Consider the following 17,427-nt stretch of genomic DNA (forward strand, 5'->3'; position numbering starts at 1 on the left):
TTAAATTCTTCTTCATCAAAAAAAAAACTTGACATGTCTTTTTGAAATTATAACCAACAGCTTTCAGATAGCTTACCTTTTCATTTATACGATCGTTGGTATCGTCAACATCTCTATTAAATGCATGAACGTCGGAAGCATTTGCAAGTTTTTCTCGGTACAGTTCCAACGCACCCTGCAAGGCTTTCCATCTGAAATGAGATCATTTCAAAATTATATTTCAATAGGTGTGTTGATTGTTTAGCAGGCCTGTCAATTCAAATTTTTCTGGAGGAGGGGGCGGGCAGAGGGTGCATAATAAATGCAAATTTAATTAGAAAACTACGGAAACCATGTCCACTTATGTGTAAAAAAAATAGTGAAATCCCGTTACAACGAACTTCTGAGAACCGCATGTTTTGTTCGTTGTAAAGGGAATTTTGTTGTAATGGAATTCAAGCGATGTAAGTTAAATCAAGCAAGAGCAGTTAAATTGGAACTGCACATTTATTTCATTGGAAAAAATAGTTCTTTGTATTGATATTCGTTGTTATGGGATTTCACTGTACTACTTTTTCAAAGCTGGAGGGGTAAAGAGCAATTGACCCCCTAAATGATGGGTCTGTTGCTTAGTACACTATACATTCATTTAATGCCTTTCGTGAATGAATAATGCTCAGCTTTATATTTTTAGAGATAAGAAAACATTTTGTAAATACAATGAAGCACCATTTATATGTTTCTCTTTTATGTTTTTATTAATTATATGTTTTTTTAAATTGATCCCTGCAGAGTCTAATACATAAAAACGCATACCTATTACACGCTTTTTTCATACAGTCCCTTCAAAAACGTATAAATGGTGCTTCACTGTAAATAAGCATATAATACAAAAAAAAAAAAAAATCAAAATTGATTTGCACCCCATACATCATTGAAAACTTTAAAGCATCTCAATCATATTCATACAGAAAATGAAATGTTTAACAGGATAACCAATAAGATGCTCTCTTTAGATTTCCATAATCTGGTTATCCTAATCGATTTTTTAGCTGCAAATGCACCAAACACATACATTATACAGTAATATCTCTCTAATGCGGACACTAACGGGACAAATTTTTTTGTTCGCAATAGAGAGGTGTCCGCAGGACAGGGGTTTAATAATGATATTTGCATTGGAACTGGGTAATTAAAAATTGTCCGCATAAGAGGGGTGTCCGTTATTAGGGGTTTAATGTAATAATTCAACATTTAAATTTTCAATGCACAATTATATTAATTAAAATGGCTCTATTAAAACTTTTTTTTGGTTTATTATCAGAACAGCTAAATAAACAAAAACATTTTTTCCTTAATATTACTAAATCATTCACAGCACACATCTCTACATAGTATAAAATGAAGTCTCCAGAAAGCGTCTGTGTGTTTGAACTCGCAAAACTCGGGAACTACATTGCCGATTGCGCTGAAATTTTCAGTTTGTTCCTTTAAGTTCTGAAAAGGTTTAAAGAAGCAGTTAGAATAAAATTCGATGAATAGTTTTTTTATTCCAATTTAGGCCCAATTTTCACATAAATTCCGAATATGGGGGTGAAAAATTACTCACAATTAGTAATATTATATATTGTTGGAAAGGGATGAATTTTCCGCATTCCACGCAATTTGTTCCAATGCTCTAACTTAATTGCGGCGGGAGTTTTTTACGTTTTTAACCTTGAATTTTTTTAGGCTTAGCTGGAATTTAGGCACTACTTTCTTCATTAAATCCATCAATAAAAAGTGAAGGAATTGTCCCACAGTTTTCTTTTTGACAGCATTGGAAAGAGCCGATTTTTTTACTCCAGATCTAACTCGACCTAAGGTCGAAAATTTAACCCTCTATCTCCATTAGAAAAAAAGTTACAAGCAAATTAAATGAAGTTCAAAAATCTGTTCTCTATTCAAGTTTTTAACCATTTTATTTTGTATTTCCACCGTAACGCTTTTTGAATCCATTGTTTATTTCCATCTTTCTCATTTTCAATTCTTAAACTTATTTTATTTTGTGTTTCCATGGTAACGCCTTTTAAATCCATCTTTCTCATTTTATTTTAATTTCTAAAAGTATTTTACTATCTGTCGTCATTGTTTGGCGAGAAAATTTGGCATGATGGTTTTTTTTCTTTTATTTAATCCTGGTTATTGAAGATACTTCACTTGACGCAATGGTTTTTTTCAAGGTAGACCGGGCAAAGCCGGCAACGCTGCTAGTACATAATCGATAGCAAAACTCCCAGATAAAATGAAAGTAATTTCATTGATGAATTGGCAGCTAACTTTCTTCCATGCATTTTAAAAAAGGAAGTAAGGAAAGATAAAGCATTTCTGTATGAAACCAATTTTTAAAAAGTAAAGGGGAAAAAATTAGATTACAAAGCAACAAAAGAAAAAGAGGAATAAGAAGTTGGGTAAAAAAAAGGACAAGTGTAAAACCAAAGTCAGAACTTTGGTTTAAAACAAAAATCCCACAAGTTCATTGACTACAAAATCTGTATCTTCAGTAGTTAAACACGTTCATGTACATTGTTGAACTACTTTTCATCACCTTCCCTCCCCCCAACTAAAAAAAAAATAAAGCATATAAAAGAAAGGGAAAAGCTATAAAACATTATTATTGCTATTATTTGACAGTTACCGTATCTTCCTGCGTATTATCCTCGGGCGGTCTATAATCCACAGGTCCTAAAATCGGCCTGAAGAAAAAAAGCTTCGTATAATCCGCGGCGGCGTATAATCCGCAGATAATACAATGTAAAAAAAATAGTTTGAATTTAACATACCATTTGAGCAACTAAACTAAAAACGTGAAAAGGTAATTACTTTAAAGCATAATCAAAATTAATCTGAAATATAATTTAAAATATAAAGATTTCTTCTTGAAATCTTGATTATAGTACGCTAATTACTTGAAAAACAAAGAGTCATGCAATGGAGCAAACGGTTTAATCTTGTGCAAATGACTTCCTATTTCACTGTATTCTTGCTTATTTTACATGGCCTGAATCGCGTAAGAGGAACATTCAAGCAACGTAAAATAACCAACATACAGGCAGGCAACGAGAAAGAACATGCAAGCATTGTAAAATAAACAACATTCAGTCGGCGTACGGTCTCTATCGATGAATCCTATAGAGGTTCAATGCATTGGTGTTGAGAAAAAAAAATCACAGATTATCCGCGGCAGCGTATAATCCGTGCCTCATAAATTTTGCCTTTTTTAACAGATAATCCGCAGCTTATATGCAGGAAAATACAGTACTGTCAAATGCAGTTCTGTCGGAAAATACTGCTTAAATACAGAAAACAAATGAACTGAATAAAACTTAGTTACTTTTTATTCAACTCTTCTTGTCGCTGCTGCACGGACTGAATGTCGGACCTGCCTTGGCGGATGAGCTTGTTGGCAAGAGAATTGATGTTTTTCATTCTCATTTCATCTACCCTCATGTCCTACAAAGAGAGTACAAAAGACACAATTTAAGTTAAATTTAAAGACACAATGGCGTTCTTGGGTAAAATTTCGAATGAGATACCGTTAACCATTCGTGCATGAGAATGTCGAATTATGTGAATATTGGGTCAGTTAAGCAGTCAAAATAGTATTTGTGTCAGTACCTATATTCATGTCGGAATCGAGAGTTTTCGGTGGCTATGTTTTAAAGTAGTCTAATTTAGACTATGGTTTAGGGTTATCATATTAAAAAATGTACAAAATGCCTATGTTTTCATTAAGGCCGGATTTGGAAGTGTGGAGGCCCCGGGGCAAACAATGGCATGAAAGGTAATGGTGGGAGAAAAAGTGGAAGTGCTTCAAATCTGATCAGGGGAGGGTGTAACATATAAAAATTGTGATTATTTAGATTGATTAAGCCATTTATTATATGCAATTTACCAATGGTTCTACTTAATATTCAGCAAAGGCATTTACTTTTAAAATGCCTTTGCTAAATACTACACCCGAGTTTTACTACACTTGACACATTTCTTGCCACTTTGCATGATTTTCAGCTGATAATGATAATCTGATCGACTAACACTGGTTCGCTGAAAAACTTGACAAGTTCTCAGAGACATAATTGTCAGCACGTAAAATATTCCTTATTAAAAAAAAATAACATTTCATACAATATCTTTTACATTGATCAGGTGATTATTTTTAATCATTTGCTGAGATTTCACAAAGATATACTCACTTGCACAGAATAGTTACTATAGTTTTGTGTTTATTTAAAAATGTTATTGAAATAAAATTATGATAAAAGTCTTACAACTAACTTGGGTAACAGTTCTTTAATACCTAGTTTTTTTTTTCTTTTGGTAAAAATGGAAAAACCAAACACGCTGCCGGTCTAGAGAAATGTTTCAAATTTTTACTGGTCAAAAGATTTGAGAAACGTCAATTACAGTATAACCTCCATTTGACGATTTTCAAGGGACTGGAAAAAGTTATCATTAAATCAAGCAGAATAGACACTTAATACAGTCAAATCTAGACCAGTGAACTGTATCATTAAATTGAGGAAATCGTTAAATCAAAGTTATACTGTATTTTAACTTTTGTTTCTCACATTGTGACTGTTACTTAAAGAACTCAATGAGCTGTCAGCACATACTTAAGTTATTTAACTTTGGTCAATAATTTTTTTTTCGTGAAACAAAATCTCTGTGTGCATGGTCATTGCATTAGCTGAAAAAAAATTATTTTTTAATCCCACTTATATTTATCATTGTAACAAAAAGAGAAAATTTGCTGTAACCCCCTCCCCCAAGCAGAAGTCATGCTGATGCCAAACGGTAGGGAGCGGTGGAGAAAACCTTAGTTCACTTACCGAATCAACATCATCAAGTTTTCTCTGTAAAGCTTGACAATGTTCAAAATCCTTGCCAGTGTCTCCAGCTTGTACCATCATTTCCTGCAGACAAAAAAAAAAAAAAAAAAGAGAGAACGTTAGCAGATTATTTTGGTTTTGTACATATTTTGTCATGGGAAGAAGTGTGCCACATAGTACAGAACATACAGTTGGCAATAGCTGTTAGCTATTAGTCGTTATTGCCAACACATTGTAATTCATGTTGCTTGTATGCACATGTAAGAGGCTTTGGCCATTTTTGCTGCAATTAAATACAAAAAGAGACTTTGCATATTTGTCAAGTCCTATTCAATCTACTAGAAACTTTTATAAAATTTACGGCATTCATACATTTAACAATAGGGTGAGTCAACCATAGAATGAATACACTGCAGTTGATGAAGTTAGCCTTTTTTTTTTTTAAATTTCATAAGTTCAATTTCATTGATGAATTGGCAACTAACTTCCTTTCATGCATTTTAAAAGATAAAGTAAGAAAAGATAAAGCATCTAAGAATGAAACCAATTTTCAAAAAAGTAAAAAGGAAAATAAATAAACACAAAGCAACAAAAAAAGAGGAATAAGAAGTTGAGTAAAAAAAGAAGGGCAAGTGTAAAACAAGTCAGAACTTTGGTTTAAAACAAAAAACCCACAAGTTCATTGAATAAAATTTTTTGTGTCTCCACTAATTAGAAACATTCATGAATGTTATTGAACTACACTTCATCACCTTCCCGCCCTCCAACTAAGGGGGAAAAAAAACATTTTTTTCATAATAATTACATCAGCAACTGTCATGTTCCAAACTGCATTACTGTCATGTACAAAATTCTAAACGTTTTAACAATGTTATGAATTTCTGAAGAGAGGAAATTGTGTTTCAGCAGTCATTTACTGGCCAATCATTTACAAAATGAGGACCACAGTATTTAATCTTATTCATTAAATTTACAATTGTCACAAAAAAATACCAACCTTATCCCTGATCCATGCTTCAATTTTTTCTGCTTGATTATTGAATTCTAAAATATCTTGAGCTTCTTCGAGACCACGGCCCAAGCTCGTTGAAGAGGACAGCAGTTCATTCCACTGCTTTAATAATTTTTCCAACTGTTGTCGAATCTTCAGCGAGTTTTCATGGTTCTTAGATAGAAGTAACTCTCCTTTCTGTGGGGAAAAAAAACATTATTAAAATCATTGAACACTTAATATTTTCATATTAAAATTTTTCAATATATCTCACTGAAGAATAGCAATGCTCAGAATCTCATTTGATGGAACTTAAATATGATTCTGAAAATTGTTAATCTTAAATCAAGGTTTCAGATCGCAATTGAAATGGATGTTAAGCATTTTATTTCAATCTTTCCAAGAAAAACATCTTTACACTATATGCAAAAAAAAAAAAAAAAAATAATAAAATAAATAAATAAATAAAAAAAAATAAAAAAATAATAAATAAATAAATAAATAAATAAATAAATGATGACATAACTTTTTGTCTTCAATATTTTGGTGGCTTAGTGTGATAAGCGTCTCCTAGATCCACCATGGTTTTGTTTTATCACAATACTATTTATTTAAACATTTCCTAACTAAAAAATAAATTTTATGAACTAAAACGTATTATTTTAATGGCAAAACACAGAAATATACCTGCTTAATATGGTTGATATTGCTCTCATGGGCTGAGAGTTCAGCTTGGAAAGCCTGGTGCTTCTGTAGTTTGCGCATTTTGTCTTCCAAACTGGCAATTTGACTCATGTCCTGCTCAGCCTCCAAATACTTCTTTTTATCATCAATCCAAGCTTCAGCCTATAATAAATCACAAGTAACGTCACTCTATAGGGAATTAAAATTTCAGTAACAAGAAATGTTGTCTGAGCTTTCATGACCAAGACAATATAAACTTTCAATCTTAAAAAAGAAAAGCAAAAAAAAAAAAAAAAAAAAAACTTTAAAGTTCAGACGAATGAAGATCAAGTTATTGAAAAAAAAAAAGAACTTCCATGAGAAAGGCCAACACAACGTTATGTTGAATGCTTTAATCAGGTGCAAGTGGACTCAAGTAAAATTTTCTAAAGACAATTTTAAATTTGCAGGAGTTTGACCTACCCCCCCCCTTCCCCCTTCTTCCATAAAAACTCTTCAAATATGTATACAAAAATCATTGGAAAAAAAACATTTTAAAAGTTTTTTTAACATAATTTTGCAGTTTTAAAATTTGCCAGACGAAAATTTTTGAAAACTGCAACCCAAAATTTTCAGAAATGTCGGATTGTACAGATCCCTGGCTATTTTCATTTATTAGGCAAGACCTAGAATTTCTGGAGGAGGCGAGGGGGGTGATGTCTTTATCTGTACAAAAATTTTAAGAAAGTTTTTTCCTAATTTTTAAAAATTAGGAGCACTAAAATGCCATTTATGTAAGGATAAGTATATTACATAGTCAATCAAAATGCAACCTCCTCTATTAAAATTAAATAAATTAAAGTTTATTTCTAAATTTTCAGTACAACTATCAGAAATACTAATGCAAGGAAATAAGTGAAGGTAAACCCTATTCAGTCTCAGTAAAATATAAAAATCTCTATTACTTGCCGATGAAAATTCTTAGAGAAAAGATAAACTCAATATTAAAACCTAAGTTTTAGCAGCATGAAATTGTTGAAATTTGTTTCCAGTGCTTGATTTTACTGCGTTTATACATCAAAATTAATTGCACAAAAATTAGTTGCTTTTGTACTTGATTTTCTCAATAGTGTTCTATTTAATACAAATACAAAAGTGACGACCAGCAACAGGCTCTGGGCCCAGCTAGGATGGTCCTAGTCAATTTACAATCCCCAGTGAAGATCAATGGCCCTCTTAAAACTATCTACTCCCTTGCTCATTACCACCTCTTCCGGTAAGCTGTTCCAAGGTTCCACTACCCTGCTAAAATAATAATTTTTCCTAATATCCATGTTAGCCCGAGATTTGAATAGCTTAAAACAATGACCCCTTGTCCTGTTTTCAGTGCTAAACTTCAGCCCTGTAACATCTTTGGTTTTAATAAATTTAAACAGCTGAATCATGTCCCCTCGGTCTCATCTCTACATAGTATAAAATGAAGTCTCCAAAAAGCGTCTGTTTGTTTGAACTCTCAAAACTCGAGAACTACCCGGCCGATTTCGCTGAAATTTTCACAGTTTGTTCCTTTTAAGTCCTGAAAAGGTTTGCAGACCAGTTCGAAAACAATTCGACGAATCGTTCTTTTTTTTATTCCACTTTAGGCCCAATTTTCACATAGATTCCTGAATATGGGGATGAATAATTACTTGCATATATTAATATTATATATCGTTGGAAAGAGCAGAATTTTCCGCGTTCTACGCAATTTGTTTCAATGATCTAACTTAATTACGGCGGGAGTTATTTACGTTTTTAGCTCGAATTTGTTTAGGCTTAGCTGAACTTTAGGTGGTACTTTCTTCATTAAATTTATCAATAAAAAGTGAAGGAATCGTCCCACAGTTTTCTTTTTGACACCATTGGAAATAGCGACATTTTTTACTAAAGATGTAACTCGACCTAAGGTCGAAAGTTTAACCCTCTATCTCCATTAGAAAAAACGTTACAAGCGAATTAAATGAAATTCAAAAATCTGTTCTCTATTCAAGTTTTTAAACCATTTTATTTTGTGTTTCCACGGTAACGCTTTTTGAATCCACCGTTTATTTCCATCTTTCTCATTTTCAATTCTTAAATTTATTTTATTTTGTGTTTTCACGGTTACGCTTTATAAATCCATCTTGCTCATTTTATTTTAATTTCTTAAAAGTATTTTAATATCTGTCGTCATTGTTTGGAGGGGACATTTTGCATGATGGTTTTTTTTCCTTTTATTTATGCCTAATTGTTGAATATACGTCACTTGACACAATTTTTGTTTTCAAAGTAGACTGACCGGGCAAAGCCAGACAACGCAGCTAGTTAATAATAATAATAATAAATTTAAAAAACGATAAAAAAAATAAGTACATTAAACTCAAGAAAACTAAATTAACTTTAAACTGTTTATGTATATATATATATATATATAACTAAAAAAAACAGAACCAGCAAAATAGTTATTCAGAAATCATGTAATTTAACAGCTCTCATTTAAAACTTGTTTTCATTTAACATTTATCAATGTTAGAATTTTTTAATCAATGTTAGAAATATTTTCCAAAAGATATTTTTCAATTCAAATGCTTAGAGTGTCAGTTGAGCATAAATATGATAGAAACTTACCTCTGTAGCATCTCGTTTGAACTGAGCATGTAAGAAGCTATCTGCTAACTTTTGTTTCCTAATATTGCTAAGATCACGAACCTTGGATCTCCTGAAAGATACAGACAAAAACAACTTTTAACATCTTACTTTAGTTTAAATATCCTAAACGAAAAGTAACAGTTTGAATGAATTTAAGAAATAATAACTTGTGATGTAAGGTGATCGACTCGATTGCAAGTCTTATTATCAGCGGCGTAGCCAAGATATTTATTTCCAATTATATACGAAGTTAAAAAAACATATCATATTCCAATAACAGATGTCCTCAGATTTAATTTTTCTTAAAAGAGTCAAACAAACTAGCAAGATCTGGTTTTTAAAACATTTTTACCTCGAACACTCAGGGGTAAAAGTGATCGACTTGTCACATATAGGACATTTTCCACAAAAAATATAGGACAAATATAGGACACATTATACGAATAATTTTGCTTCAAACAAAATTACAACTTACATCTGAAATGACTTTCCTGTAGTTGAAAGAATATTTTTTGAAAAAACAGTGTACTTTATAGACTAAATAACTAAACAAAATTTGAACAAAGATAATTTTATTATTTTTTCCTCACTCATGACCCAAGAACTAATTCCACTGTTCTTTGATTTTATATCTAAACTGAACCCTTTACCACTTGTATTAAGAACAAACAGAGCTTAAGGATCCTTATGACGTTTTTCAGAGTTTTCTTTATGCTTGAATGTTTCAGCATGCTACCTCAATTGCGAAAATCCACTATCGCTCATGAGCACTGAACAGTTGCAAAAATGGCAAAATGCAGAAAAAATAATCTTTTCCTTTAGTGCACCATGCACCAAAATTTGTACTATTAATGTCCTCCTGGTCCAACCACTCCATACCAAATTTTGTTAAGCGATGCGATTTCGCCATTATAATTCCACATATTACAACAAACTATGTTTTAACATCATAAAGAACTAACATTCTACGATCCCAAAATGCACTGAACACAAAAGTATACGAACGGAAACCATGATGGAAAACAAAACAAATGGCTGTTGCCCAAACGCAAAATTTTAAAACCAACTTCAGATTTAGTTCTCGAAACTCCACCTCACTATAATGACGTCACATTGCTGTAGCCAATGAGCGAAGATGCCTGTTGCAGGATTTAATCAGTTTTGTTTTTTAATTTGAAATTCGTTTGGGGACGTACTTTCAGCTATATTTCAGCGAAAAATCCGATGTCACAAAGTTGATTTACTGTTCTTTTTAAAAGATAGATAGGGTGAAAAACAGAAATATAGGAAATATAGGACATTTTCAAAAAATATAGGAAATATAGGACGGTTTTGATGCTTTTTTGAAAATATAGGAAATATAGGATATATAGGACTACTTCGACCCCTGAACACTCTTTTAACAAAAGGACTCAAACCATGCATTGATTTTGAAGTTGTTTCTTTCTAATAACTACACTATAAGTGTGTTTTAAAGTAACTTTTTTTTTTTTTTTTTTTTGCAAAATAGCTATGCTTTTTTTAAAGAAAACATAGTATGTTTTCAAATTAAATTTTGCTTATAGTATTATACAAGGAGTATGAAGTATGTTTTATCGCATGTACTCAAATTTGAGTCTTTTTGCAATATATGAGCAGTAAAATTATGTGTGAAAAATAATTATTTTCATTCTTTTTACTCATTTTGGAGAGAGGAAAGACCCCTCTCCCCCCACACCCGCTATACCACTGCTTATTATGTAAAATCACACAACAAATAAATTTGATTTCATTCTTAAAAAAAGAAAAATTATTAAACATGAAGAGAACAAAAATGTCACATGCTATTAGAGAACTCATGCACTCTTTTTCTTAAAACTTTTTTCAGTCTATATTTTTCAGAATGAACTTAAAATGTTCTAAACAGTATAAGGAAAACACAGCAATAAGAAACCCCATGTTTACCTATTAGTAACTTCAAGCATTCTTGTTCTAATTGTCTCACAGTCAAAATGATTCTGCTGTAAAAGTTTGGTTCCATGTTCTTGCAAGGAAATTAACTGAAAATTAAATTATAAAAATAAATTAATTTGCACATGTGATGGAACTATACAGGTTTTCAAAATAATATGCACTGGTTCATTATGAATTTCATAGGACATAGCATTTGTTTGTTAAAATATATTTTTTCTAATTTTATTAAGATTTTAGAACTTATGAATAACACTACTTAAATTTGCACTAAAATTTTACCTTGTAATTTTTTACATCTGGAAATAAAGGATTCTTATTCATATATACTTTTCATATTTTATTGCACTGCTCCATTCCTTATAAGAGTAGTGCAATAGTGTTATAAAGATAGCAACTTTCTTTATAACATTACTTCCAGAGAAATCGATTATAAATGTAGAAATAAAAATGATGTACAATTTCTTGAGTATTTTAAATTCTAAATTAATTACAGTTACTGACAATTGTTTAAAACTTATTCAAGACACCAACACATACTTTTTCATTCTGAGTCACTAAAAGCTTTTCAAAGGCTTCGTGCTTTTTAACTAGCACATCCACTTCTTCCACTGTATTACCCATATCAGATCCAGACAAATAAACCTAGACAAATACCAAATGCAAAGATATTATTATAATCAGACAATATTATTAAGAGTATAATTCCTGAAAAAAAGTAGCATAGCATAATTTCATAAACATTAGGCTCTTTTAAAATTTTCTATAAAAATGCGTATTAATCTCCGTGAAAAATCGACAAAAGCTTTTTTTTTCTTCTGCAAAGTTCTGGGGGAAACAGTGGTTATAAAGTAGAAATAATTTTCCTTTCAAAAATTAAGTTTACTTTTCATAATAAATAAGAACTTGTTAAAAATAATTTCTTTATTTCATTTTCTCATTTGCATACCTGCCAACCTTCTAAATCCAATATATTTTTAACAATCACTTTACATATAATCATATGGAAGTTCTTTAATTCATATACGTGTAAAATAATTGAAACATACAATGGAAGAATAAAAGTTAATGCTTAATATACAGTTAAAACTTATTTCTGATCAAACTTAATAAGCATTGATAATGGTACTAAATTTTGATGAACTAAAGTTTGAATTTTCACAGAAAATTTTCAAACTATGGAGTTAATATGTCTGGACAATTTTTACAAATAATTTTACAGAGGTTTTTTTTTACAAAATTATCTAATTTTTTTTATAAAAGTCAGGAAACTGGGAAAAATGTTTAAAACCCTGGAAATTACGGGAAAAACCATTAGAGTTGGCAGGTATGCATTTGAGAACATTGACACTGAAAAGGTTAAAATGTAGACTACTTAGTTGACCAATTTCTTTTCATCAAATGGTGAATTGGAATTTATTTTAACTACAACACAAATCTAATTAAGATCTGTTAAATTCAAAAGAAGGGGGAGAAAATAACGTAAACACTAACTTCCTGTTGACTGCTCAAGGTGTCGAGTTGTTTAGCATCTCTCAAGAAGCATTGTAAATCGCACAGTTGGTCCAAGTATATTTTTTTCTTGTGCCACACGGTGTGTAGTTCCCCTCTGACAGCAAGAAGTTGATCCAAGCGCTCACGAATCTAAACATAGTTCAAGTAATTAGCATAAATTAAAATGAAAATCATGTTTTCAAACTACAATAATCAAATCTCCAACTCTTGTGAAGGGTGCGCAAATGAAATTTTTTTTAATTGAAAGTTTTCTCACCTCTTCATGGGCATAGTGTCCACCGTCAATCATTTCCTCCCCCACATTGACGATGGTTCCGAAGGTACCTTCCCTCGCTTCGATTTCAGCCTTCAGTTGCTCGTGCTCAGCCTTCAGCATTTGGGCACTGGCCACGTCACGAACCTTTTCTTCTGTTTTCAGTGACGAACACAAGCCCAGTGCCCAATTTTCGACATCACGGACCTGCAATGGATTACCCATTTATTCTAAACTAGTGGTTCCCGCACGGCTTTGCCCGTAGTAGAAAATTAAAAGGTCTTTTGGTTTTCCTGTATGTTTACAAATAATGTATGGTAAATTTCTCGCCAATTGGCTTACCCATGTTACGGCTCCACGTCATGATAATTTGGTAATTTACTCGCCCACGTTGTGATAATTTGCTCGGTGAAAAGTTCTTAACATTGGAATAGAAAAAGAACAAAATCAAATTTTCAAAAAATCGCTTCGAGGTGCACATCCTCATGCTACAAACTAACTTTGTTCCAAATTTCATGAAAATCGGCCGAACGGTCTAGGCGCTATGCGCGTCACAGACATCCAGTCAGACTTTGAGCTATATTATTAGTAAAGAACATTATTTTAATTGCTCCTTCCTGCCACGTAAAATTAACTAAAAAAATGTGGTTTGACACCTAGGTTCTAATTTTTATAAAATTTTGTATCTTTGCTTCTTTTATGCATTTTAAAAAGCATACAAACTATTTTTGGAGAATCTCAATCGGTTTAGGTTTGACACCTTGTTAATGTTTTTTTGAGATTTTATACTTTTCACTAGTGATACCCGCACGGCTTCGCCTGCAATAGAAAAATCAAAAGGTCTTTTGGTTCGCCTGTATATTTACAAATAATGTATGGTGAATTTTCTCGCCAGTTGGCTTGTACCGACATTACGGTTCCACGTTATGATAATTTCGTATCTCGCCAATTGGCTTCTGCCCATGTTACGGTTCCACGTTATGATAATTTCGTAATTTATGATACTTTTTTTTTTCTTAAAATTTGAATAAAAAAAGAACCACATCGAATTTTCGAAAAATCGCTTCGAGGTGCACACCCCCATGCTACATACTAACTTTGTGCCAAATTTCATGAAAATCGGCCGAACGGTTTAAGCGCTATGCGCGTCACAGACATCCTACGGACATCCTACAGACATCCTACAGACATCCTCCGGACAGAGAGACTTTCTGCTTTATTATTAGTAAAGACTAGTGGTACACGCTCGGCTTCGCCCGTAATAGAAAAATCAAAAGGTCTTTTGGTTCGCCTGTATATTTACAAATAATGTATAGTGAATTTTCTCGCCAGTTGGCTTGTACCGACGTTACGGTTCCACGTTATGATAATTTCGTATCTCGCCAATTGGCTTCTGCCCATGTTACGGTTCCACGTTATGATAATTTCGTAATTTATGATACTTTTTTTCTTAAAATTGGAATAAAAAAAGAACCACATCGAATTTTCGAAAAATCGCTTTGAGGTGCACACCCCCATGCTACATACTAACTTTGTGCCAAATTTCATGAAAATCGGCCAAACGGTTTAGGCGCTATGCGCGTCACAGACATCCTACGGACATCCTACAGACATCCTCCGGACAGAGAGACTTTCTGCTTTATTATTAGTAAAGATGGTGATACATAAAACATTTTTCCTACATGTCACACTATTTCATTTTCACAGCTCCAGAGATAAGCCACCAAATTAAGTTTAAATGAAAGTCATAAGTATCCAAACAAAAAGCAACCACAAACATTTTTCCTTTCAATTTCTATTTACCAAATTTGATAGACTCCGTGAATAGTACTAAATTGGGGATGAAGACACATTGATAGCAGGAGCAATGCAAATCAAATAGTACATACAAATATTTCACTTTAATGTGCTAGAGTATATTCTTGAAAACTAATAAAAACCAGTGCCAATTTTGTTTTAAAATGTTGTAAATTGGTTATTATAAATAAATAAAAAATTAAAATGTAAAAAAAAAACATAAGGTTTGTTTTTAACAGATTAAAAGTTTTGCAACCAACAGCTGCTTTGTAATAAATACACATGTTGAACAGCTTTATACTAGAACCGAAACATGTAAAGCTTATCCAGTATTCCAGTAACAACATTAACATGTGTAAACCAGTTCTCTATTCATAAAAGGGAAAATCTGCAATTGCTTTCAGTTGTAAGTGGGGTCATGGTTCATTGGTATGTCTTTAAAACTAATGAGTAAGGCAAGTGTTTTAAAAATCAGCAAATATAAAGTGATTTACCATGCCGAAGTCAAACAAAAATAATGAATAATAACAATAATTTTACAAAAAGAAAAAGACTAGACATTCTGTTTCACTTAAACATTTTAAAATGATAAAAGTTTTTCTTTTTTTTTTTCTTCCTTTTTTTTCCTGAGTATTCAAGGCCTTTTTTAACTTAAAAAAACTACTGTACTTAAAAACACAGCAAGTACAGTAAAACCAGCAAATTAAAAACTTTTAAATCAGCCATAGTCCGTAAAAAACTAGGGAATCTTTAATTTCTTGAAATAAATAAAAATATAATGAGTTAAAATGAATAACTCATTTACAATTGAAAAATTAAGTTCACTTGTATTTTATACATTTTTTCTTCCTTTTTTTCCAAACTGGAGGGTTTTCTTAAAAATTAATAACAAGCATCATGGAAAAAAACTGAATATACAATACAAAACAAGCATCGCAATGAAAAAAAAAAAAAGAATAATATTTAGACTGCTATACTTACAGAAGCCAAAAACCTCTGCAACTGGTATGATGCCTGCAACTCGATTTTTCTTTGAGCTGCCCTTTCCTGAAGGGTGTTCCAGTTTTCTATCACAATGTTTTGTTGTTCTAGAATGTGATCAGCATTTCCACCAGGATAGGAACCCTGCAGCCTTGCACTGTCATCCACTAAAATTTGTAACTGCAAAAAGAAATGTTTTGCTATTATTAAAGTAATAGCAACAAAAAATGCAAAATAAATTCATGAACTACTACACTTCAAAAATATGATTATGACAAAACAATACTTGTCTCGCTCATTTTTGTAGGTTTTTAAAAAATATATAAGCTTTGATTCTTTTTACCTCTTTGATCAAGGTATTTGTGTCTCTGTGTGGGAATTTTAAGTTATTTTACGTAAAAGTGGATATAATTTTGTAATTCTACTTCTATTTTTTCATGAAGGAAATGAGAAAAGAACTCTCATGAAAATTTAAAATGTAAAGTAAATAAGATCTCAGCATCCAGTGTAAACGAGAACATAATAAAGAAATTTAAGCATTTCAGAAGATTGTTTTTTATCTGAAGAATATCAATATTTATTTTATGAGAGCATTTTAGCAGCTTTTTTTTTTGGAAGGTCTATTTTGAGACCCAAAACATTGACCTTTGTAGTTGAAACATTCAACATTAACTTGCATTAAATTTTTTACCAGCAATTCATTTAATTAATTAGAGCATAGAGCATTAAAAAAAAAGATCTTAAATCAAATTATTAGAGCTCATTAATAAGATAGTTCATTCACTCTGTGCATCATATTAAAAAATATTACATAGTATTTTCATCCATGCATTTTTTTATTAGACGTCAACTGAGAGGTAAATGCTGCTCTGTTAAATATGAAAGTGTTTTACAGACTAAACCTACTAAAGTTTCAAAATATTCAAAATTGATGTTAATAATGCAATTCAAATACGCTTGCGTTTCAAGAATAATGCTTTCAAACAGTTTCATCAAAGGGTCTGCTTTTAGACCTGTGCACATCACCAAGTGTGGCTCAAACCCCATTTTCAGCAAAACCATCTCTTAAACCAAATTCCTCAATTCTCTAGGAACTTGTTACATGGCGCCTCAAATAACGTAACTGTAAAATGATTATGGTGATATTATGATGAAAATTTGTGTATACAACAACATGACGAAAGGTGTATTAAAAATTAGCCAATTAAATTGAATGTATAGTGGATAGTCATAGCGTTGTGACACATCAATTATTTTTGGAATCTAAATTCCCATCAAAATATTAAATCATTAACCATCATATTTGAAACTCTGAGGCAAATAACTTACCATTTTACAACAATTTATTAAATTTTAACTTGGATATATAATTGACATGATCTTCACATTTAGCACATAATAGGCACTCATTAATAACAGATTCGAATCATTAATATCAATGCATTCCTAAATCGCGAAGTTGAGATGCGACGATCACAACTTTTTTCACTCAATAATTTCACCGTCACAAATTATGCATATTTACTCTTCTGCGTGGCGGAGTAGAAGTAATCAGTAGTTTTATCACGAAAACAGTCTGTAGATAAAAAAATGGTGAATATTTCTTTTAGTTCCTATGAACTACGAAGCACACACTTCCTGATGATTCGGCTGAATGCGTTGGGATTTTTGTTGAACAAGCCGCGAGATATTTTTCATTTTATCTTCATTTGGTTGAGTTCAACAAAAACGAAATAGGTGTTTCCTTTCCTATTACACAA

At 31.7% G+C, this 17,427-nt stretch overlaps 1 protein-coding gene across 1 annotated transcript in view; it reads right to left on the reverse strand.

Annotated features, from left to right (window-relative positions):
- Positions 1–17,427, reverse strand: part of LOC129232194 (spectrin beta chain, non-erythrocytic 5-like) — a 138,542-nt gene that overhangs the window by 54,546 nt on the left and 66,569 nt on the right. Inside the window, exons 42-52 of the mRNA XM_054866435.1 lie at positions 15,668–15,847; positions 12,893–13,096; positions 12,616–12,765; positions 11,662–11,766; positions 11,116–11,210; positions 9,151–9,241; positions 6,529–6,687; positions 5,848–6,039; positions 4,851–4,934; positions 3,353–3,471; positions 77–191 (exon numbers count right to left, since the gene is read on the reverse strand). Of these exons, the coding sequence (XP_054722410.1) occupies positions 77–191; positions 3,353–3,471; positions 4,851–4,934; positions 5,848–6,039; positions 6,529–6,687; positions 9,151–9,241; positions 11,116–11,210; positions 11,662–11,766; positions 12,616–12,765; positions 12,893–13,096; positions 15,668–15,847 (1,494 nt within the window). The remainder of the gene's footprint in view (positions 1–76; positions 192–3,352; positions 3,472–4,850; positions 4,935–5,847; positions 6,040–6,528; positions 6,688–9,150; positions 9,242–11,115; positions 11,211–11,661; positions 11,767–12,615; positions 12,766–12,892; positions 13,097–15,667; positions 15,848–17,427) is intronic.

This window comes from Uloborus diversus, unplaced genomic scaffold (genome assembly GCF_026930045.1).
Source record: "Uloborus diversus isolate 005 unplaced genomic scaffold, Udiv.v.3.1 scaffold_11, whole genome shotgun sequence".
Classification (NCBI taxonomy): domain Eukaryota; kingdom Metazoa; phylum Arthropoda; class Arachnida; order Araneae; family Uloboridae; genus Uloborus; species Uloborus diversus.